The 24088-nt window shown below is 43.3% G+C and overlaps 1 protein-coding gene and 2 long non-coding RNA genes across 4 annotated transcripts; all 3 read left to right on the forward strand.

The window, feature by feature from the left end:
• The first annotated feature begins 5496 nt into the window (after positions 1–5496).
• LOC115539075 (uncharacterized) lies at positions 5497–7079 on the forward strand. The gene is made up of 4 exons (XR_003975665.1): positions 5497–5551; positions 5801–5920; positions 5995–6111; positions 7040–7079. It is a non-coding gene; the product is annotated as an uncharacterized LOC115539075 (long non-coding RNA).
• A 1164-nt stretch (positions 7080–8243) lies between these two features.
• Positions 8244–9193, forward strand: LOC115539076 (uncharacterized). 2 transcript variants are annotated; one of them, XR_003975667.1, is made up of 3 exons: positions 8244–8279; positions 8761–8877; positions 9015–9193. It is a non-coding gene; the product is annotated as an uncharacterized LOC115539076 (long non-coding RNA). The 2 variants fall into 2 exon arrangements; XR_003975666.1 differs by lacking the exon at positions 8244–8279 and adding an exon at positions 8437–8470.
• Positions 9194–9432: 239 nt separating this feature from the next.
• Positions 9433–19549, forward strand: LOC115539089 (NLR family CARD domain-containing protein 3-like; the record flags this gene model as incomplete). Its single annotated transcript, XM_030350290.1, has 7 exons — positions 9433–9469; positions 11570–13009; positions 13058–13397; positions 13772–13945; positions 16571–16744; positions 18874–18877; positions 19082–19549. Coding segments are annotated over exons 1-7 (2637 nt in total), but the record flags the coding sequence as incomplete, so codon positions are not given.
• Between the last annotated feature and the right edge of the window lie 4539 nt (positions 19550–24088).

Below are 24088 nucleotides of genomic sequence, written 5' to 3' on the forward strand. Positions count from 1 at the left end.
TGGTTGAACAAGTTGTCATAATATGTCAAGCTTATTTCTATACATTTCCATTAGACTTTTTTTTCTAAATCTGTCCTGAATCTTCCTTAACCATGAACTGGCAAGTATATATATATAGCTTGAGCACAACACAATGTTACATTGTCTGACAATGGAAGGACAAGGAATTGGACAGGGTCAACAGCCAGAGAGAAGAAGAAGAGGAAGAGGAGTGAGGCTGCCTGAGAATTTGTGGCCCAACAGACAGGAACGTCAGGAGGTGTAGGAAGACTGCACTGTAATTCCTACAGCAATGCATGCACAGTTTACGCTAAGGAGATTTTCCTATGTTCACATTTCTAACAATGACATGGTCTGTCAACAAATTACAGTACAAACAGTCAAAGGGTAAATGTGAATCTTGTCCAGTCTCTTGCAATCAATCTCCCACATACACTAAGGTGTAACTTAACAATTGACAATAATTGTCTTCAAAACTTTAGCCATAGTTTACATCAGAACATCCCTCCAGAGTACACTGTTATATTGACAACATGACTAAGTCTTATCCGTACACAATGACACAAGGACTTATCATTGTGATGGCACTGACATGTTCATTGACACAGACATTTACTTTTGAGAAACGAACTAAGGATTTTGAGCAAGAGAAGGGCTTTGGCATTAAATCCATGGTGTTTTGCTATTTGTACGAATTGTTTTGAGAAATGCACTTACTGTTTTGCAAATTTCAATTCTGATCTGAGAAATGTACCAAAGTGCCTGAGAAAAACCGTAATGAAGAACAATTAACACTAATCGTGTCTACTGTGAATTTCATGGCTGCACCATTTCACAGATTCATACATTAAATGATCATTACAAAGCAACCGCAAAGGCAATGCAGGACAGAGGAGTAACGGCATGAAACTGAAACACTGAACTGAAACAAGTGAACTGAAACGATTGAACTGAAATTAATTTAACAAAACTGGATGGATTAAACAAAACAGAATTAAACAGAAAGAATTAAACAGAATCGAATTCAACCAAAATAATTAAACTAAGTGAATTAAACTGAACAGAATTAATATGAATGGATTAAACGGGACGGAAATCAACTGGACAGAATTCAGCTGATAGAATGAGGCTGAACCACTCAGAACCAGCTGAGAGCAGAACCAGCGGAGAGCAGAACCAGCGGAGAGCAGAACCAGCGGAGAGCAGAACCAGTGGAGAGCATAACCCGCTGAGAGCACTAGTGGAGAAACCCCCCAGACCAGACCCCCCAGACCAGACCCCCCAGACCAGACCCTCTCCTCAGACCAGACCCTCACAGCTTGTTCCTCACAGAGAGAAAACTAATTTGAGAACTCTTCTGCTTCCTCCTACTCACTCGCTGTCTCACTCTCTTGCTGTCTCACTCTCTCACTGTCTCACTCTCTCGCTTTCTCACTCTCTCTCTGTCTCACTGTCTCATTGTCTCACTGTCTCTTTCTGCGTCTTTGTGTCTCTCAATTTGTTTAGCCTTTAATGTCTCTCTCTCTCTCTCTCTGCCCCCCCCTCTCCCCCCTCTCCCCCCCTCTCTCTCTCCCCCCCCCTCTCTCTCTCTCTCTCTCTCTCTCTCTCTCTCTCTCTCTCTCTCTCTCGCTCTCTGCCCCCCCCTCTCCCTCTCTCTCTCTCTCTCTCTCTCTCTCTCTCTCTCTCTCTCTCTCTCTCTCTCTCTCTCTCTCTCTCTCTCTCTCTCTCTCTCTCTCTCTCTCTCTCTCTCTCTCTCTCTCTCTCTCTCTCTCTCTGCCCCCCCCCTCTCCCCCCTCTCTCTCTCTCTCTCTCTCTCTCTCTCTCTCTCTCTCTCTCTGCCCCCCCCTCTCCCCCCTCTCCCCCCCTCTCTCTCTCTCTCTCTCTCTCTCTCTCTCTCTCTCTCTCTCTCTCTCTCTTGCCTCTCTCTCAGTTCCTCAAATACTTTCCCTTCCAACAGTTTGGGGTGTGTGTGTGCGCGCGTGTGTGTGTGTGTGTGTGTGTGTGTGTGTGTGTGTGTGTGTGTGTGTGTGTGTGTGTTGAGAGTGGATAAGTGTATGAATGCATCATTATGCATGTAACTGTATTTGTTCAGGAGGAGGCACTGTTGCGCCAAATATGTCATGGAGCCACGTGTGGCTGATGACACCACTACCTTATATGGGGGATGTTACCATCCTCTATCTCTCTCTGTACCTGACTCTTGTGCGCGAGCGCTGCATTCATAACATTCGTTTGCACAGAAAACACGTGACCCGTGCTGAGAGGGGCGTATCCTCGTTTTTTTTCACTGCGAGTCAAACCGTTCAGATAACTTCCTCAGGACGGTCTCGCAGCGAGGAGCCTTTCTTTTACTTCCTTTCACCTGATTAACTTGTTTTATAAACTCTTTAACCTCCGTTTCTTTCCTTACATTTATACTTTTACAACTTTATACCGTATGGACGCAATATAATCCCGGAGTAGGCCAACAGTTCACTAGCGTTTATATTGTCTTTCGGTTATGTATATGATAATGAACAACCAGTTTACCACCGTTAATATTGTCTTTAGGTTACTGGTATATAATACTGATCTCATCTTCGTATATGTCTCCGTGTATCACTTATCAATCAAAGACAGAGTTTTCAAGTTTGTGTCTCTGGTGCTGCAGGTGTGAAACCCAAAGAGGAAGTTACCTCCTGTGGTCGCTGCATCTCCACCCCCCATGTCTACATATCTACAAAACCCTTATCACACTTGATCCAACGCTAAATTCTCTCTTGCAGTTTTTAGTCTGTGACTGTGAAAATCGTTTGGTGTAAGCCCAGTATTAGTTAAAACCAGACTTGGACAATAATAACAAAATATCCTGACAAATAATTGAAATAGAAACATATTACAGACAGTAACAGCATTAGAGCTGAAACTAATTTGTTTTAACGGTGACTCAGTCATTATGAAACCATAAATAGAGAATTTAATTATTATTTTTTATCTATAGCTGTGTGAAAAAGTCTAAGACATGAATTACAGGTCTGAATAGATATGCATTCTCATATACGTGTATGTGCACATGTATGTATACACATATGAGAAGCCAGCCAGCTACACTCCTCACCAAATTCATGACCTGTAAGAAACAGCAAACAGAACTTGTACTCAGTATCTGTGTACTGACAAGTATATGTAGCAGTCACATATAAATGTATTTAACTAAACTATAAATGTACACAGCATACACTGAATGGGGCTGGCGTGACCTCAGCCCGTACAGCAGGTGCCAAAGCATAGGTCCCGGTAGTAGGAAGGATCCAAAGCAAACACGTTTTCTAAAGTGAATAATAATATTTATTGACTGGAAAGGGAAAGGGAGAACAAAACAGGAACAACAGTAAGACAAACAAGCACTAAACAATAACCCACTCAGCTTGATAATACAAACTAGTACCACACAAGCAAATGACTATCGCCAGGGAAATCTAACTTGCCGGGCAAGACCAGCAAGACAACATAATGAAGGCTAAAGAGCCTACAAACAATGGCATGAAAGCCTACAAATGCAACCGGTAGTGTCCACATCAATGGCGTAGCGCCCAAACACGATACAACCAGTATCAACCGTGGCTTAGAGCCAAGTGGTGTGGGAGAGCACAGGCTTTATCCACCCGCCCCTTTTGATTGTAATTGCCCTCAGCTGTTGTCACCACTGGGCCTGGAGGATACTCTACAGGGAGGGGCGGGGGTACCTGAGCAGAGGGGGGGAAAAGAAAAGGGATTAAATTCCTCATACAAAATAACTACCTATACCAACCTGATGTCAACATTGAACGGAACACGATAACAATGATGAGCCAACCCACCTACGTAATGTAGCCATGTACCCTTTTTGTGATGTAGTGGCACTTAGTGAACAAATGTATCCGTCATGAAGGATGACTTAAGTCTCAAAAGAGCCCTAAGGCCTACCTGCATAACTATTAATTGAACTTAAAAGATATGCGGATGTTTGAAGACGAATCTCTCTCTCTCTCTCTCTCTCTCTCTCTCTCTCTCTCTCTCTCTCTCTCTCTCTCTCTCTCTCTCTCTCTCTCTCTCTCTCTCGCATCATAGAAGAATTCAATGGCAAATATTGCAAATTAAACTAATTATTTCCAATATGTTTACTTGTATTTTGTGCTAAAATTCAAAGTATCTCATCTGTATTTACAATACAGCTTGATTCTGCATCTCTATTTACAGCTCATGAGTCCATGTCAATGTTTATGGTTGCTATGGCAACAAGAGACTGCTGACGTTAGCAGCTGTTAGCTAGCTTAGCTAAATCTTCTGAACAATAATAACCCATAATATCAAAATTCGGCATATTCAAACAAAATCAACCACAACTACCAACAGTCACAGCTCTTCAACTCTGGGCTAATATGTTGTCACAGGTATGCAGTTAATTAGGTCACATCACATTAAATGTAAAAACATTTTCTACTTTGTTTTGGACATGTCTTAAAATGTAGCCTAGCTAGCCCCAGGCTAACGTTACTTAGCATATATGCCTCCACTCGCTCATCTCCCGGCGCAGCAGCACCTGATGGGGTGGTGACCCCGGCACCAAATAGGTTTGTCAATTTAGAACATTTAGCAGCTTCCACCTCCAGAGACTTCAGCTTTTTAAGTCACAGTTTTTCAGCGCCACCCGGGCGTTTTCAGCTCCTTCCCGACTCCCGCGACTCCGGCCCGCGCCATGAGGTCCCGCCCACCCTGGTTTGTGTTGTGATTGACAGCACTTTCAGTGCTCTCTGAGCCTGTCAGCCCATGATTGATTGACAATGACAAACATAGACCAATAATATGTGTCGATGCTGGCAACACACTGCTAGCTCTCTGTAGCCCAGTGGCCGGCCCAATTGGAGGGAATTTAGAGAGAAAAAAAGAAAACATAGCGGACCGGACCGGCCCACATTGGGTCAACGGCCCACCGGGACGATGCCCGGTATACCCAGATGGCCAGTCCACCCCTGCTTGATGCTGCTCCAAAATAAAATAAGGACGTGACAGAAGTCCTTTCAATGTGCTGATAAGTGAATGTGCTGCCAAAAAGTTGAATATTTGTTTGTATTGACTCTCGATGTGTTGAGCTTCACCAGTTGATTTATAGGGAATCTGTGGTTCAGTAAAGTGACAGAACGTTCTTTACTTTTAATTGTACCGCAATGCATTTTTTAAGTGTATTGTATATCCTTTTTGTGTTGTAGTTTAAGCACAGTTTCAGTCTCCAAGGTCTTTAATTATTCATCTGTCATCTGCTGTACACATCTGTACTGTAGTGAGGGCAGTGTGGTTATGTTGTGGGGTTCATATTGATGGTCTATGACGTCCATAATGCTTTAGTGTGACACAGTCACAATGATCTTCTCTCTCAATAAACGGCTAAAGTTCAAAAGGCAATTGAAGTGATGGATGAGTTGTGTTTGTGTCCAGGTCTCCAGTCTACTATGGATGAGGAGATAAGGGAGGGGGGTCCTACCTCTAAGACCGCTTTATCTGGGGAACCTGGCCGCCGGAGCAAAGCTAAGAGGTAAGAAGAGGATCTCTCTGTCTGTGACTGTTGTCCATCTCAGAGCTCAGCAGTGATGCATCATGACTCCATCATTAGTCTGAGGAAAAGATGTGTGTGTGTGTGTGTGTGTGTGTGTGTGTGTGTGTGTGTGTGTCTGTGTGTGTGTGTGTGTGTGTGTGTGTGTGTGTGTGTGTGTGTGTGTGTGTGTGTGTGTGTGTGTGTGTGTGTGTGTGTGTGTGTGTGTGTGTGTGTGTGTGTGTGTTGAAGCCCAGAGAAGCAGGAGAGAACAGACTCCCCTGGACCCAGCTGTGTCTCCATGAAGAGTGACCGCTCTATGGATCATCCTTATGTGGAATTTAAAGATGGAATTCAGTCTATTGAGAAGAGGTGAGGATTTATCAGAGATTATAAAAATACAGCATCTATCGAACGTCCATAAATCTTGGTTCTTGTTGTTCTAGAAGAGTCCAGCAGGAGAGAACAGACTCCCCTGGGCCCAGCTGTGTCTCCATGAGGAGTGGCCACTCTATGGAAGAAAATCATAACTTTATGGATGGAAATCAGTCTATTGAGAAAAGGTAAGCTTTGATTAGAGATGATGATTTGGGCTGTAGTCTTAAATTCAACCAACTCTCCTACCAATCGATTGGTTGATGGTGAAAAGATTATTATAAAACAAAGTGCACGTTATCTCTAGATCAACATAATCTACCACAGTGCGTTGTACTCTACCTGCTAGCCTCAATATCACATAAGGGCTGTTTGGAGAAGGGCAGTGGGTTTCAGACCCCCTCGGTCCGAGTCGACTCGGTTAGAGCAGAGGTTCAATATGAAGCAGACAGCGGACGAGCCACGGAGCGTCGGGCAGCGTCGTTTATAGACGACACCACCGAAGAATTGATTATAGCTTTTATCTGTGTGTAATATAACGGGACCCACTGGATGCTGCTGGGATTAGTGACAGGAAGCCAATTCTGATGTGTTCCCACTCAAAGCCTAGCGAGCGTTAAACACGAAGGGGGATGAGGAATCACAGACATATTAAGAAAAAAGTACTCATGCCACCATTTTAGCTGATCTGCCCACAAACTTACTCTACACTTTGCATGCTATTTTGTCGTCCTTTTAACCAAATGCTGCCAGATCGATGACTTTGTTGGAATCAATTAGTTAGGAGCGGAGTAAAGGTTCAGTAAGTTAGGACTAGCGGTCTTCCTTATGGGCCAGTTCAACGTTGAGAAACCCGGGGGTTTGACCTCTTGTCTTATAAGTCTTATAGTTTATTAAACCATATGATTTTTAAAACAGAAACTACAGAGCCTTCAACCTTATTTTTATTCATAATTAATGTTATTTCTAACACGATATAGCCCGTCACTCAAATATAAAACACATCGGTCTGCATTTGTCCCTCCCATACCCTAAAATAATGGATTAAGAAGCTCTTCGTTCTTATTAAAGGAACACAAGCCATTTTTTGACCAAAGAGAATTCGTGTTTTTCTAGAAGAGTCCAGCAGCAGAGAGCAGACTCCCCTGGACCCAGCTGTGTCTCCATGAAGAGTGACAGCTCTATGGAACAACCTGTTAACTTTAAAGATGGAAATCAGTCTATTGAGAAAAGGTAAGTAGTGATTAGAGATGATGATTTTATAGTTTATTTCGATGACTTTGACTTTGTTGGAATCAATGAGTTAGTAGTGGAGTAAAGGTTCAGTAAGTTAGGACTAGCGGTCTCCCTTATGGGCCTGTTCAACGTTGAGAAACCCGGGGGTTTGACCTCTTGTCTTATAAGTCTTATAGTTTATTAAACCATATGATTATTAAAACAGAAACTACGGAGTGTAGAATATTGGTGTATTTTAGTGTCTCTCTATTGTTCACATTTCTAGTCTAGGAACAGGCCAGGGCCTCTCATACTGATACAAGGGGTTATCTCCAACATTCTGCCATTGTTATGCCTCAACAAGGTTGAACCGACCTGGTCCTCCGGGACATAGCCAGGGCCAGATACCTTATCAATGCTGAGAGTGCGTCGGTCTACGTGTTATTCATGTATCCCCTTTTTGTATAATACTCGCCCCAACCCTTTGGTTCGACGAGAAGAGGGTTCGACAGCCAAGGAACAAGTCATCGACCACCGGGTCCACTATAGATTATTCAACCTAAGTCTGTATCTCGCTGTATTACATCCTGGAATAAACAATCTATTCAACCCTCTGATCCAACCTGTCAAGCTGCTTTGATTTCGACTTCAAGAATTACTACTACGACTGAAAATACACAACGTAGAGTCTGTCCGAACAGTTTAGAAATAAGCTGAAATCTAACAGGAGCTTCAACCTTATTTTTATTAATAATTAATGTTATTTCTTACACACATTATAGCCCTTCTCTCAGATATAAAACACATCGGTCTGCATTTGTCCCTCCCGGTCCTAAAATAATGGATTAAGAAGCTCTTTGTTCTTATTAAAAGAACACCAGCCATTGTCCGACCAAAGAGAATTTGGTCCAACAAGTGCATATCGATTAACAAGTCAACCAACCGACCAGAACTTGAGAGCCCTAGAGATTATATAGGTACAGCTTCTATCAAACATCCATAAGTCCTGGTTCTTGTTTTCTAGAAGAGTTCAGCAGGAGAGAGCAGACTCCCCTGGACCCAGCTGTGTCTCCATGAAGAGTGACCACTCTATGGAACAACGTCATAACTTTAAAGATGGAAATCAGTCTATTGAGAAGAGGTGGGGATTCATCATATATTATAAAGGTACAGCTTCTATCAAACATCCATAAATCCTGGTTCTTGTTTTTCTAGAAGAGTCCAGAAGGAGAGAGCAGGCTCCCCTGGACCCAGCTGTGTCTCCATGAAGAGTGACAGCTCTATGAATCATCCTGACGAGTTTAAAGATGGAAATCAGTCTATTGAGAAGAGGTGAGGAATATCAAAGATCATAAAGATACAGCTTCTATTAAACGTCCATAAATCCTGGTTCTTGTTTTTCTAGAAGAGTCCAGCAGGAGTGAGCAGGCTCTTGTTAGCAGACTTTACTGGTACTGATGTTTCCAAGTCAGGGAAAATGAATGTGTCTGTCTGTCTGTCTGTCTGTCTGTCTGTCTGTCTGTCTGTCTGTCTGTCTGTCTGTCTGTCTGTCTGTCTGTCTGTCTGTCTGTCTGTCTGTCTGTGTGTCTGTGTGTCTGTGTGTGTGCGTGTGTGTGTTGAAGCCCAGAGCAGCAGCAGAAAGCAGACCCCCCTGGACCCAGCTGTGTCTCCATGAAGAGTGACCACTCTATGGATATACCATATCAATTTAAAGATGGACGGCCCTCCAGAGAGGAGAGGTAGGGGTTTCAAACAGACGATGAAAACAGACCAGTTGGTTGTTATCAGTCTCTACTGATACTGATATCTGCAAGGCTGGGGAAATATAATTGTGTTTGTGCTTTTGTGTGTGTGTGTGTGTTTGTGTTCCGCACAGACACCAGCAGAGGTCAAAGGTTACCAGTGCTCAGTCGCTACAGCAGCATCAAACAGAGCTGATCAAGGTGTGTAAATGTCCACCGAGACGTTTGACTTCATCTCTCCATGAACATCAGAAAGCATCTCTTGTCCAGCGGGACGTGAATCCAGGACAGATGCTTCTGATGTCCTCAGTTTGTTCAGAGTACTAGTACTAGTTCTTCTTGATGTTTGTTCTGTTCCAGAGGGCTGAGGAGAACGCACACGCTTTCCTAGACAAGGAGCTGAAGAAGCTCTGGAGGGATCTCTTCTCAGATTACCCACAATGCTCAGAGGGTCAGAGAGTGGAGGAGGAGGAGGTGGATGGTAAGAAGGAGGAGCAGAGGAGGCGCGCCATAGAGGGAGTGATGGACATCACAAAGCTCTGCCTGATGGAGATGAACCAGGAGGAACTGGCCGACAAACTGTTGAGCGGTAAGAGACTCTTATCTTGAAAACAGAGAAGAAATACACATTTTGAAGAGCAGTAGGAGCTCTCTACAGACTAAATTACAAAATGTGAGACTTATTCATTTCAAACTTCAATATGGAGACAATCTTTCCTCTTTGGGGTTAAATGGTTTAATCCATTATGTAGGGTTGTTGTGGGGTATCAGCACCGTGGGTGCTAGGGCTCTCAGCACCCTGGGTGCTAGGGCTCTCTGCACCGTGGGTGCTAGGGCTCTCAGCAGCGTGGGTGCTAGGGCTCTCTGCACCGTGGGTGCTAGGGCTCTGAGCTGAACTGAAAGAGACACCCTGACAACATTGAACTCCCTCCTCAAAACACATGTGTTCCCACTGGCCTGCTCGCTGTAATGACCCCCTACCATGGGTTCCCCTCGTATCCCCGTTGTGCTGCTGTTCTTACCCCCTCCTACCTGGGTCTCCTCACTGTTCTTAACCCCTCCTACCTGGGTCTCCACACTGTTCTTACCCCCTCCTACCTGGGTCTCCTCACTGTTCTTACCCCCTCCTAACTGGGTCTCCTCACTGTTCTTACCCCCTCCTACCTGGGTTTCCTCACTGTTCTTACCCCCTCCTACCTGGGTCTCCTCACTGTTCTTACCCCCTCCTACCTGGGTCTCCTCACTGTTCTTACCCCCTTCTACCTGGGTCTCCTCACTGTTCTTACCCCCTCCTACCTGGGTCTCCTCACTGTTCTTACCCCCTCCTACCTGGGTCTCCTCACTGTTCTTACCCCCTCCTACCTGGGTCTCCTCACTGTTCTTTCCCCCTCCTACCTGGGTCTCCTCACTGTTCTTACCCCCTCCTACCTGGGTCTCCTCACTGTTCTTACCCCGTCCTAACTGGGTCTCCTCACTGTTCTTACCCCCTCCTACCTGGGTCTCCTCACTGTTCTTACCCCCTCCTACCTGGGTCTCCTCACTGTTCTTTCCCCCTCCTACCTGGGTCTCCTCACTGTTCTTACCCCCTCCTACCTGGGTCTCCTCACTGCTGTTCTTACCCCCTCCTACCTGGGTCTCCTCACTGTTCTTACCCCCTCCTACTTGGGTCTTATGTCTTGTTTTGATCATGCTGTTGGCGATGTAGCTCTTGCTGTTTTTGACCCTAGATTGATTTATGAATTGTAAGACCTTGGGTGTCATGAAAGTTGCCTTGAAATAAAATATTATTCAATGTTATTATTATTATTATTATTATTATTATTATTAATAATAATAATAATAATAATAATAATAATAATAATAATATTAAAAATAAACTTCAGATCAACATCAGAATAACTCGGTGGAAGAAATGCAACATTATCTTGTTATATCAGCATGTCATTTTACACAAATTCATTATCATTGTTATTATCATTAGACCAATCATATCGCTGGGTAAAACGAAAAGTCCTGAATGATTATTGTTAATGTGCCTTCATAACTTGTGGTCTGAGAAGCTGTTCGAGACAAAGACTGCATGTTACAGATCCAAAATGTTCAAGTCAAGTCAAGTCAAGTCAATCATTGTTATTATCATTAGACCAATCATCTTATTCATTGTTGTTGCTAATATGCAATTTGAAGCCTTCTTTCTTTTTTTGTTTTTTTTATATTTTATTTGTGTGCAGCACTTTGGTCAACTACTGTTGTTTTAAAATGTGCTACATAAATAAACTTGACTCGATTTGACTTGAACATTTTGGATCTGTAACATGCAGTCTTTGTCACGACCAGCTTCTCAGACCACAAGTTATGAAGCCACATTAACATTAATCATTATACTATAGACCAACAGCAGAACAACTCAGTGGAAGTGATGAAACCCTGTCTTGTTGTATCAGCATAGCAAATCACTTTACACTGATTCACTATCATTATTGCCATCATTAGACCAATCAGATTGCTGTGGAAATAATAGGCCTTAACATTTTGAATCTGTAACATGCAGTCAATCACAACCTGCTTTTCCGACCACAAGTAATGAACCCACAAAATATCATGAAGTTGATAATTTAACAGGAAACATTGACCTGGTTCCACTGATCACCATCCACTAACTGATGTCATCTGTTGTTTTCCCATTTAGGATCTGATGCTGTCGATTGTCAACATAAAATCAAATCTCATTTGAAGAAGAAGTTCAGGTGTGTGTTTGAGGGAATTGCTAAAGCAGGACAGCGAACATATCTGAACGACTTCTACACAGAGATCTTCATCACAGAGAGAGGCAGTGGAGAGGTCAACAAGGAACATGAGGTCAGATTGATTGAAACAGCTTCCAGGAAACCAGCCAAGGAAGAAACACCAATCAGATGTGAAGACATCTTTAAACCCTTACCTGGACACAATCAACCAATAAGAACAATGATGACAACTGGAGTGGCCGGCATTGGTAAAACCGTCTTAACACACAAGTTCACTCTGGACTGGGCTGAAGGCAAAACCAACCAGGACATACACTTCACATTTCTCCTCACTTTCAGAGAGCTGAATTTACTGAAAGGGAAAGAGTTTAGCTTGGTGGAACTTCTTCATCACCTCTTTATAGACACCAAAGAAGCAGGAATCTGCAGATTCGACCAGTTCCAAGTTGTCTTCATCTTGGATGGTCTGGATGAGTGTCGACTTCCTCTGGACTTCCAGAGAAACCCGATCTGGACTGATGTCACAAAGTCCACCTCGGTGGACGTGCTGCTGACCAACCTTATCAGGGGCAACCTGCTTCCTTCTGCTCGCATTTGGATAACCACACGCCCTGCGGCAGCCAATCAGATCCCTGCTGAGTGTGTTGACATGGGGACAGAGGTGAGGGGGTTCACCGACCAACAGAAGGAGGAGTACTTCAGGAAGAGATTCAGAGAGGAGACGCTGGCCAGCACAATTATCTCCCACGTCAAGAAATCACGAAGCCTCCACATCATGTGTCACATCCCAGTCTTCTGTTGGATCACTGCTTCAGTTCTGGAGGACATCTTCAAGAAATCCCAGATCGAAGAGATGCCCAAGACCGTGACTCAGATGTACAGCCACTTCCTGAGGGTTCAGTCCATACAGGGGGACAGGAAATACCATGGGAGGGCTGAAACAGATCCAGACTGGAGTTCAGAGAGCAGGGCGATCATTGTTTCTCTTGGAAAACTTGCTTTTAACCAGCTGGAGAGTGGCAACCTGATCTTCTACGAGTCAGACCTGGCAGAGTGTGACATCGATATCAGAGCAGCCTCTGTGTACTCAGGAGTGTTCACTCAGATCTTTAAAGAGGAGTGTGGGCTGTACCAGGACAAGGTGTTCTGCTTTGTCCATCTGAGCATCCAGGAGTTTCTGGGGGCCCTTTATGTCTTTCAGTCCTTCATCGATACTGGTGTCAATCTGCTCTCAGAAGAACCACCAACCTCCAGGAAAGATAAACTCCTCCTCTACCAGAGTGCTGTGGACAAGGCTTTACAGAGTGAGAACGGACACCTGGACTTGTTCCTCCGCTTCCTCCTGGGCCTCTCTCTGGAGACCAATCAGATTGTCCTACGGGGTCTTTTGGGACAGAAAAAAAGATCACTGTCCACTCAGATTAAAACAGGTCTGCTGCGACTGAAAGGAAGTAGGCCACAGACCAATAAGGGAACAGTGTTTTACATCAAGGAGAAGATAAAGGGAGATCTATCTCCAGAGAGAAGCATCAATCTGTTCCACTGTCTGAATGAGCTGAACGACTGTTCTCTAGTGAAGGATATCCAACAGTATCTGACATCAGGAAGTCTCTCCGGAGAATCTCTCTCTCCTGCTCAGTGGTCAGCTCTGGTCTTCATCCTACTGACATCAGAAGAGGAGCTGGACGTGTTTGACCTGAAGGAATACTCTGCTTCAGAAGAGGGTCTTCTGAGGCTGCTGCCAGTGGTCAAAGCCTCCAAAACATCTATGTAGGTTCACTAATAACATGTATTACTACACACACTACACAATATAAATACAACTGGAATATAAGGTTAAAATAATCTGATAAAGATCTCTGTGGGTTCATTACAACATGTATTACTATTCTGCTCATAACAGAATAAACATACTAGTTATAATAATATACAAAACATCTCTGCATGTGTCCTATTTACGTGTAATATATTATAGTACACATAAGAGAATATTCAGTACAATAGAATATAGAAGTATTCATTTATACATCTAATTATTCAGTTTTTTTTGTTAAACTAATAACATTCCTTCATTATTGAATAGCTTAAAGATGTATGTTATTTTAATCACAGTTCCTGACATCTTCTCTTTATTTTGTGTGAAGGCTGAATGCCTGCAATCTGTCAGAGAGATGCTGTGAAGCTCTGGCCTCAGTTCTCAGCTCCAACTCCTGTGGTCTGAGAGAGCTGGACCTGAGTACCAATGATCTGCAGGATTCAGGAGTGAAGCTGCTCTCTGCTGGACTGGGGAGTCCACACTGTACACTGGAAACTCTCAGGTCAGTTTTACCCAATGGTCAAACAGTTACACCACAAGGTTCAATATCAGAAGACATTTAACAGATTTACAAACATAAAAGTGCACACGTAAAGTGAAGCAGCACGCAACTGACACCCCTAGCGCTCAAATGCTGTCTTCTCTTGCTCGCAAAGTGTTTGCCTGATCGCTATGATATTTATTCACCTAAAAACACAATATTCATAATATTGGAATAAAACTTCGAATTATATGCAAAACATTGCTTTAGATAAACGAATAACATGTATTATAATACAATACATAATATACATAATACTGCCACAAAAAGTAATATTAATATACAAAACGATTTCCAAACACTGCAAAACAAATGTAAATGCATTGCATTTATAAAGCGCTTTTCTAACCATTGGCCACCGAAAGCTCTTTACAATATTTGCCTCACATTCACCAATCACGCACACATTCACACAACGACGGCGGAGTCAGCGATGGAAGGCGACAGCCAGCTCGTTGGGAGCAGTTAGGGTTAGGTGCCTTGCTCAAGCACACCTCAACACTCAGCTAGGAGGAGCCAGGGATTGAAACGGCAACCTTCAGGTTACCAGCAACCCCCTCTACCTCCTGAGCTACTGACACGACAACTTTCATATAGTTATATATTTTACACCCAATATTGAATAAGCACATTTCTTCATTGTGTAATAAATTGAAGATTTAATTTATGTTAATCACAGTTCCTAATCTGTTCTCTTTATTCTGTGTGCAGGCTGAATGCCTGCCATCTGTCGGAGAGAAGCTGTGAAGCTCTGGCCTCAGTTCTCAGCTCCACCTCCTCTAGTCTGAGAGAGCTGGACCTGAGTACCAATCGGCTGAAGGATTCAGCAGTGAAGCTGCTCTCTGCTGGACTGGGGAGTCCCCACTGTACACTGGAAACTCTCAGGTCAGTTTTACCCAAAGGTCAAACAGTTACACCACAAGGTTCAGTATCAGAAGGCATTTAACAGATTTTACATCCATAAAAGTGCGCACGTAAAGTGAAGCAGCACGCAACTGACACCCCCAAGCGCACAAATGCTGTCTTAGTTCTCGTGCTCGCCTGTTGCTGACAAATGCTGTCTTAGTTTTCCTATTCGCTATGATATTTATTCTCGTCAAACCATAATGTACATAATATTGGAATAAAAATTCTAATTATATACAAAATATCGCTTTAGATTAACTAATAACATGTATTACAATACAATACATAATATACATAATACTGCGACAAAAAGTAATATTAATATACAAAATGCACACTGCAAATTTTTTTTACATGGACTGCATTTATATTGCGCTTTTCTAAACATTGGCCGCCGAAAGCGCCTTACAATATTGCCTCACATTCACCATTCACGCACACATTCACACACCGACGGCGGAGTCAACCATGCAAGGCGACAGCCAGCTCGTCAGGAGCAGTTAGGGTTAGGTGCCTTGCTCAAGCACACCTCAACACTCAGCTAGGAGGAGCCAGGGATTGAACCGGCAACCTTCAGATTACCAGCCAACCCCCTCTACATCCGGAGCTACTGCCACCCCTTCACAACAACTTTCATATAGTTATACATTTTAAACCCAATATTGAATAACCACAATTTCTTCATAATTTAATAAGTTGGAGACTTAAGTTATTTTAATCACAGTTCCTAACCTGTTCTCTTTATTTTGTGTGAAGGCTGAATGGCTGTGATCTGTCTGAGGAATGCTGTGAAGCTCTGGCCTCAGTTCTCAGCTCCAACTCCTCTAGTCTGAGAGAGCTGAACCTGAGTACCAATCAGCTGAAGGATTCAGGAGTGAAGCTGCTCTCTGCTGGACTGGGGAGTCCACACTGTACACTGGAAACTCTCAGGTCAGTTTTTCCCAAATTTTCAAACAGTTACACCACAAGGTTCAATATCAGAAGACATTTAACCGATTAACTTCCTTAAAAGTGCGCACGTAAAGTGAAGCAGCACGCAACTGACACCCCTAAGCACACAAATTATGTCTTAGTACTCGTGCTCGCAAAGTGTTTCCCTATTCGCTATATTTATTCTCCTCAAACCATAATGTACATAATATTGGAATAAAACTTCTAATTATACACATAACATTGCTTTAGATGAACTAATAACATGCATCACAATACAATACATAATATACGTAATACCAAAAGTAATATTAATATACAAAACGATTTTCAAACACTGCAAATGGACTACATTTATATAGCGCTTTTCTATCCATTGGCCACCCAAAGCGCTTGACAATATTGCCTCACGTTCACACTTCACGCACACATTCAACCACCGACGGCGGAGTCAACCATGCAAGGCGACAGCCAGCTCGTCAGGAGCAGTTAGGGTTAGGTTACTTGCTCAAGCACACCTCAACACTCAGCTAGGAGGAGCCAGGGATTGAACCGGCAACCTTCAGGTTACCAGCAACCTGCTCTACCTCGTGAGCTACTGCCGCCCCTTCACAACAATTTTCATATGGTTATACATTTTACACCCAATATTGAATAACAACAATAACAATTTCTTCATTACGTAATAAGTTGGAGATGTAAGTTTTTTTAATCACTGTTCCTAACCTGTTATCTTTATTTTGTGTGCAGGCTGAATCGCTGCCATCTGTCAGAGAGATGCTGTGAAGCTCTGGCCTCAGTTCTCAGCTCCAACTCCTCTAGTCTGAGAGAGCTGGACCTGAGTACCAATGATCTGCAGGATTCAGGAGTGAAGCTGCTCTCTGCTGGACTGGGGAGTCCCCACTGTACACTGGAAACTCTCAGGTAAGTTTTCAGCCTATTCAAACTGTGTCTTGGGGTTGTTTAATATGTAACGGATGGTCCACGAATAGTTAGACCGTTATCGAAAAATAACTCGTAAAGCGGTATGCATGTTATACATGTTATGTATAACATTTTGGCCCGCTGATGTAAGGGTTAGGGGTTGACCTGTAAACTACTAGTATGTTATGTATGTTATACGTTATGTAACTCTGGCCAGTAGATGTTAGGGTTAGGAGATTACCTGTTAACTGCTAGCATGTTATGTTTGTTTTATGTTATGTAACTCTGGTCAGCAGATGTGAGCTGAGGAGTTGTCATTAGTTTAGACATGGGGATGAGTCTTTAGCCGTGCTGTGATCTGAATATAATGTACACCTCACCATAGAACATCACTGGCCGTGGTAAAGTGAATCACATTGAACATTAAAGATGGACTTTATTAGCTTCACATTAGTTTGGTGTAGTGCTGCTCATGTCCGATGCATTTCTGTTGCTCTTTTGCCTGCTGACAAAACTCTTCCTGGTTCTACACAACGTTAGAACCTGTGAAGAAACGGTCTCAGCGTACCAAACACATCGGGTACGCTCCTTACTCTAACCGAACAATATCTCATTGAGTTGTAGCTATTGAGAAAGGAGCATTTGTTTAAGATCCTGTTTCACATCTAAGTGAAGGAAGTTCTGATGTCTGTGATGATGTCATCTCCCCACTTCCTCTTCCTGTTCTCCTTGTCCTCTTCTCTCCTTGTCCTCCAAATGGAATGAATACACTTTAAAAATGTGGTTACTTTAGTATGAACTGCTCTCAACCAGAATGTGTGTGTGTGTGTGTGTGTGTGTGTGTGTGTGTGTGTGTGTGTGTGTGTGTGTGTGTGTGTGTGTGTGTGTGTGTGTGTGTGTGTGTGTAGCTTGTCTGGCTGCCTGGTCACACAGGAAGGCTGTGCTTCTCTGGCCTCAGCTCTGAGCTCCAACCCCTCCCATCTGAGAGAGCTGGACCTGAGCTACAATCACCCAGGAGACTCTGGAGCTGCGCTGCTCTCTGCTGGACTGGAGGATCCACGCTGGAGACTGGACACTCTCAGGTATGGAGAGGACAGCTCACCACTCATGGACAAAGTCTCCTACAAGGATTCAAGCCGCTGCTAGATGAAGTGGTTTGAAGAGGCAGCTGTCACTCATGTTGTGTAGAACGTGATGAGACGGCAGATGATGAAGGTGAATGTTTCAACATGCTGCTCTCACTTTGTTTCCCCCCCAGTGTGGAGCACGGTGGAGTGTGGAGGCTGAAACCATCTCTAAAGAATTGTAAGTGTCTGTTTGATTCATCACATCACACACTCACTATTGAGATGGAAAGTCCATCCACACAGCAGGAAGTGAGGTCACATCCTACTGGGAATGAAGATGATGGCTGACATCATGTATCTTACGTATATTAATACTGTCGACCATCACAGTTAAACCTGCTTGTATAAAACCCAGCAGGTATTACATTGTTACATTGAGGGGGGGTGACGGGGCTGAGGGGGGGGTGACGGGGCTGAGGGGGGGGCTGAGGGGGGAGGGGGGGTGACTGGGCTGAGGGGGGAGGGGGGGGTGACGGGGCAGAGGGGCAGAGGGGGGGTGAGAGGGAGGGGGCTGAGGGGGGGGGGGGGGGGGGGGGGGGAGGGGGAGGGGGCTGAAGAAGAAGAGAGAGCAATCACAAAAAGTCTGAAAGAATAAAAAGAAGAAGAGCAGCCTGGATCCAAGGAGAGATGTTTGTTGTTGATATATTCATAATATTGTTGTTGATGTATTCATAATATTGTTGTTGATGTATTCATAATATTGTTGTTGATGTTTTCATAACGTTGTTGTTGAGGTGTGTGCATCTATGTATGTGTACATATGTATATGTATGTGTGTGTTGTGACAACCCCGACCGTCGGTGGCTGAGATTCCAGAAGGAGATGCACAAAACAGGGTGTGGGTCAACGTTTTTTTATTGCGGTTTACCACACGTGCAAAAAAGGGTCACGAAAAAGTTACCTGAGGTTCTTCCTGGTCTGGGGGGAGGGGAACCGCCCCGGGTCTGGTCTGGTCCTGCTGCGGGGTCGGCGTTTTGATCCCTGGCGTCTCCTGCTCCCTAGTCTGGTGTGCGCTCGGTCCTTAAGAACCCTCCGCCGTCTCCTTCCGCCGGGTGCTCCGCATCTCCGTGATTGCGCTTGATGCGCGCTCCCGCGCCGCCGCGCCAAGCGACACATATCTCCCACGGACTACCTGTGATGATGATGATGATGAGTATGAAGAGCGGTTCAGCAGCTCATCATGTCTGGTTCTCCCTCAGATGCCTGTGACCTCACACTGGACCCCAACACGGCCCACAGACGACTCTCTCTGTCTGAGGACAACAGGAAGGTGACGTGGGTTGAAGAGGACCAGTCGTATCCGGATCACCCAGACAGATTTGACTGCTGGGACCAGGTGTTGGGTAGAGAGGCTCTGACTGGCCGCTGTTACTGGGAGGTAGAGAGGGAAGGACGGGTTGAGATAGGAGTGACATACAGAGGAATCACAAGGAGAGGAGGGGGTGATGACAGCTGGCTTGGACTGAACAACAAGTCCTGGAGTCTTTATTGTTCTGATGGTGGTTACTCTGCCCGGTACAACGGTACAGAGACAGACCTCCCTCTCCCCCCCGCTGGCTCCACCAGAGTAGGAGTGTATCTGGACCGGCCTGCTGGCTCTCTGTCCTTCTACAGAGTGTCCCCAGGTGGAGGAGGGTCCTCAGACACACTGACACACCTCCACACCTTCTGGTCCTCCTTCACCCAGGAGGACCTCCTCCCGGGGGTGGGGGTATGGGGGGGGGGGGGTCCTCAGCGTCTCTGTGTCGGTTGTAGAAAAAAAAAACATCAAAAAAAAACATCAACCATCAGTTCCCCGGGCCTCTGGTCCGGGGAACTGATGGTTGCGGTAGAAAAATGGGGGGGGGGGGGGGTCAGCGGGGTGCCTCAGACTCAGTGGGTGTGTGCGTGCGTTTGCCGCCCCGGCACAGGCAAGCACACCCATACACACACACATACACACATACACACATACACGTTCACACACACATAAAAAAAAACACACACGCACACACACACACATAGCCTCTCTCTCTCTCTCTCTCTCTCTCTCTCTCTCTCTCTCTCTCTCTCTCTCTCTCATCTCTCTCTCTGTCTCTGTCTCTCTCTCTCTCTCTCTCTCTCTCTCTCTGTCTCTCTGTCTCTCTGTCTCTCTCTCTCTCTCTCTCTCTCTCTCTCTCTCTCTCTCTCTCTCTGTGTCTCTGTCTCTGTCTCTGTCTCTGTCTCTCTCTCTCTCTCTCTCTCTCTCTCATTCATTATTGTAATTGTACATAAAATACCTATTGATGGTAAATTTTTTAATATTTTTGGTTTTGGTCTTAAGGGCTCTGATATCATATTTTTTGTCGTAATCCTGATTTACAACCTGATTTAAAGCAGATTTTATATTTTAATCATAATAATCCAGAGGTCTATGGGATAATGTTGCATGTTGTAAATGACTTTAAACTGAATCTTGATTTTTTTTGTGTTCTGTTGGGAACCAAACGGCCAGCAACAACAATGGCAGCTCCGTTCGCAGTTGTTCTTGTAGTGTACCATGTTTCTCTACATCAGGACGTATACAGCCATACATCAGCTTCCACGCTTTCCCGAAGGACAAAATAAATCTTGGTTGAGATATTTTTTTGCCCAGTACTGTCCTAACGTGCGAGTGATTCTAGACTGCACAGAAATCAGGTGTGAGGCACCCTCATCACTCACCCTCCAGTTTGAAACATTCTCCCACTACACCTTCAAAGGTCTGATTGGCATTGCTTCATGTGGAGTTATCACCTTAATTTCTAAGCTGTACACTGGTTCCATATCAGACAGAAATCACACAGCAGTCAGGAATCCTTAGTCTACTTCAGCCAGGAGATGCATGCATGGCTGACAAAGGCTTTGTCATCGACAAGATGCTTTCTGAAGTTGGGGCCACCCTCATAATGCCGCCATTTAAAAGAGGCGCCAGGTTCACCAGTGAGTATCGCCCAATTTAGAATCTTGGTGGAGAGGGCCATCAGAAGGGTCAAAGAATATCATATCTGGGACACGGCCATTCCTCTGACTCTTTCAGGCTCTGTCAATCAGCTGTGGGTAAATTGTTGCTTGATGTCTAACTATCAAGGTCCTTTAGATGTTAAGGGTAATGTCCCAGTGTTACACATTAAAACACACATGACGTCACATGACTATTTTCAAAACGTTTATTAATGTTCTTTGTTTACATTTAGCAGAAAGAAATTAAAATGGTGTTTGTGTCCGTCCGTCCTTTTCAAATGTTTATTTAATGTTCGTTTCCAGTTCTTTTTTTAAATATAAATGTACATATATACATATTTACATTTAACAGAAAGAAATGAAATGTTCTGTGTGTGTTAGGCAAGGCAACTTTATTTATATAGCACTTTTCATACACAAGGGCAGACTCAAAGTGCTTCACATACAAACATTGTCATACAATAAAATAGATAAGTAAAAGAAAAAATATGCAGAGAAATGAGTAAAATAGAAAGTTAAAAGGCATTTTAGTATTAAAATAGAAAATAAAGGCAAAGTTAAAAAAGCTTTTTAGAAAGTGCAATGTATTTAAGATGTAGCAGAAAGCTAATGCAAACATAAAAGTCTTCAGGCTTGTTTTAAAGGTGCTCAGAGTGTGTTACCTTAAACAAATGTTCAGGAATGTTCGTTTCCAATTCTTTGATTAAAATATTTACATATATACATTTAACAGAAATAAATAAATTTAATGGGGTGTGTGTATCCCTCGGCCATATTTACTTGGCATTCAGGAGGTATGTGTCCATGTATGTGCTAAAATAAAACACCTAACCCAAACCTTGGGTTTCCTGACCACAAGTTGGTCAGTGGGTTCCGGGCGAATCCCCTGGAGCAAAAAGAAAAAATATGTCAGCACATAAATCATATTGTCAGTGTAGCAACACTTAAGTCAGTGTTAGTCGCGTCTGTCTATATACAAGAACTTCGAATACTATTATTGAGTAGACTATACAGGATGTTTGGCTAGGCCTGAGGTATACACATAAACCTGTGTCCTTGGTCCACGACTGCAGAACACTGGTGCACGACAGAGGTGTTGGCACGCTTTTCTCCCCTGTGAAGTGGTAGTCATGTGTCTGGAAGAGCAGATATAAAACAAAACATGACAATCTGCAACAGCAGACATGAAACAAAACATTATCATTAACAGCAGATCTGGAGAAAAGAGAGCATTTTGGAACAGCAACAAGAAACAATAATAATAAAAACACACACAGACTGAACATGCAACTGGATCTGTGAAGGTCTGAGACCATGCTCTCGGTCTAGGCCAGTGGTTTTCAAACTGGGGGGCGCCAGAGTTCTTCAGGGGGGGCGCGACGTGAGAAAATAAACCCGAAAAAAACCCTGAAAGACGATGATTCAAATCATCAGTCGTACTTCAACTGTAGAAGTAACATAACTAAATCAATTTTCAACGGTTTATCTTCGTGCAAACCATTTAACAAATCTACACACTTGTATCTTCAATAATATCTAAACAGAATTTCGATATCATTTAAAATTTCTTCAGAATCACAGTTTTAGTTTCATACCGCTTCGTTTTCAGCTGTTTTCATTGAAGACGTCAGCCCATTCTGATACACCTACTTCTAGACATCGTAACTCATTCATTTTTCAACCGTTTACCATCGTTCAAACCATTAAACAAATCTACACACTTGTATCGTCAATACTATCTAAACAGAATTTCGATATCATTTAAAATTTCTTCAGAATCACAGTTTTAGTTTCATACCGCTTCGTTTTCAGCTGTTTTCATTGAAGACGTCAGCCCATTCTGATACACCTACTTCTAGACATCGTAACTCATTCCTTTTTCAACCGTTTACCATCGTTCAAACCATTAAACAAATCTACACACTTGTATCTTCAATACTATCTAAACGGAATTTTGATAGCATTTATACTTTTTTCAGAATCACAGTTTTAGTTTCAAACCGGCGTCGTTTTCAGTTGCTTATAAGAATTTAGGTCACCATAGCAACGCCGGTAAACAAACCCCGCCGAATAGTCGAATCTCTGGACTGAAAAGGCAGATCTGATTCGACTCAGAAAATTCAGAGCCGGGGACCCTGAATGAATCTGTAAACTGGCAGTTTACACAGATTAAGATGTTCAAATGTATTTAAAAAAGGTTAAGCTAAAACATGCTTAGATAAAGTTGTTAAATTGTGTTGTTTAAAAAACGCAAAAAAGATGTTATAATGTTTCAGAAATATGTTTAAAAAATATGTTAAAAAACTTGTTTCAAATGTTTCAAAAATATGTTCCAAATGTTTTAAAATTATGATCGGAGATGTTGGAAATGTGTAAAATAATTAAAATAGCTTTCAAAACACAGGTATTTAGAAAAAAAAAAAAAAATTCTCTGAGGGGGGGGCTCACTCTCTCACACTTTGAAAACCCCTGGTCTAGGCTATCCATTATGCTCCATATTACAAGGTGGGCCTGTTGTTTGAATCACAAAATGTAAATCTAATTAAAGTGGTCAGAAAGGTAGGCCTAAGTAACACTCCCATTGATTCACAAAAGACTATGAAAAGCGAGATAGAGTTTGATTTCAGACTCAGGGCCTGACTTCCTAGCACTGTAGCCTGCAGGGTGTGAGGCTCATCGTTTTTCTTCTGGGAACAGTAGCAGTTCGCCCGAACTGCTACTTCCAAATTAACTAAATCTGACACTGCAGTAAGAGAGGGAAAGATTAACACACCATACAGCAAAATGTATGGGCATTGGTAGCTTATGACAGCCACCCAGCCACTATGTTCTGACAGTAGCCTGGAGCTAATCTGACATACTATCGACACTTACATGTACGGTAGGCAGTGGCTACCTACCTATACCAAACCTCTTGGGGTTCGTCAGGCAAAGTTTCAGAGACACTCAAACTAAATATGTATTCCTACCAGTGTAAATAATATTTTGCGATTAATTAAAAAGGATACGTTTTAACTGACATGTATTACACTTAGTGCTATCTGTCACAGTCAAGCTACACAGTGTCAACAGATTTGAAACACTTACCTATGTAATTAAAAATGTACTTCTCCCAGAATAACTTATATCCTTTGCGTAGTTTAGATGTTTCGACACGTAAGTGCTGATTTACTATCCTTAGGACGTCGTCGTAGGACAATTTAGGTAGGTTGGAGAGAGACTTGGTCCACAGGTATCGATCTGCCTCCGCCATGGT

Source organism: Gadus morhua, unplaced genomic scaffold (assembly GCF_902167405.1).
Source record: "Gadus morhua unplaced genomic scaffold, gadMor3.0, whole genome shotgun sequence".
Classification (NCBI taxonomy): Eukaryota; Metazoa; Chordata; class Actinopteri; order Gadiformes; family Gadidae; genus Gadus; species Gadus morhua.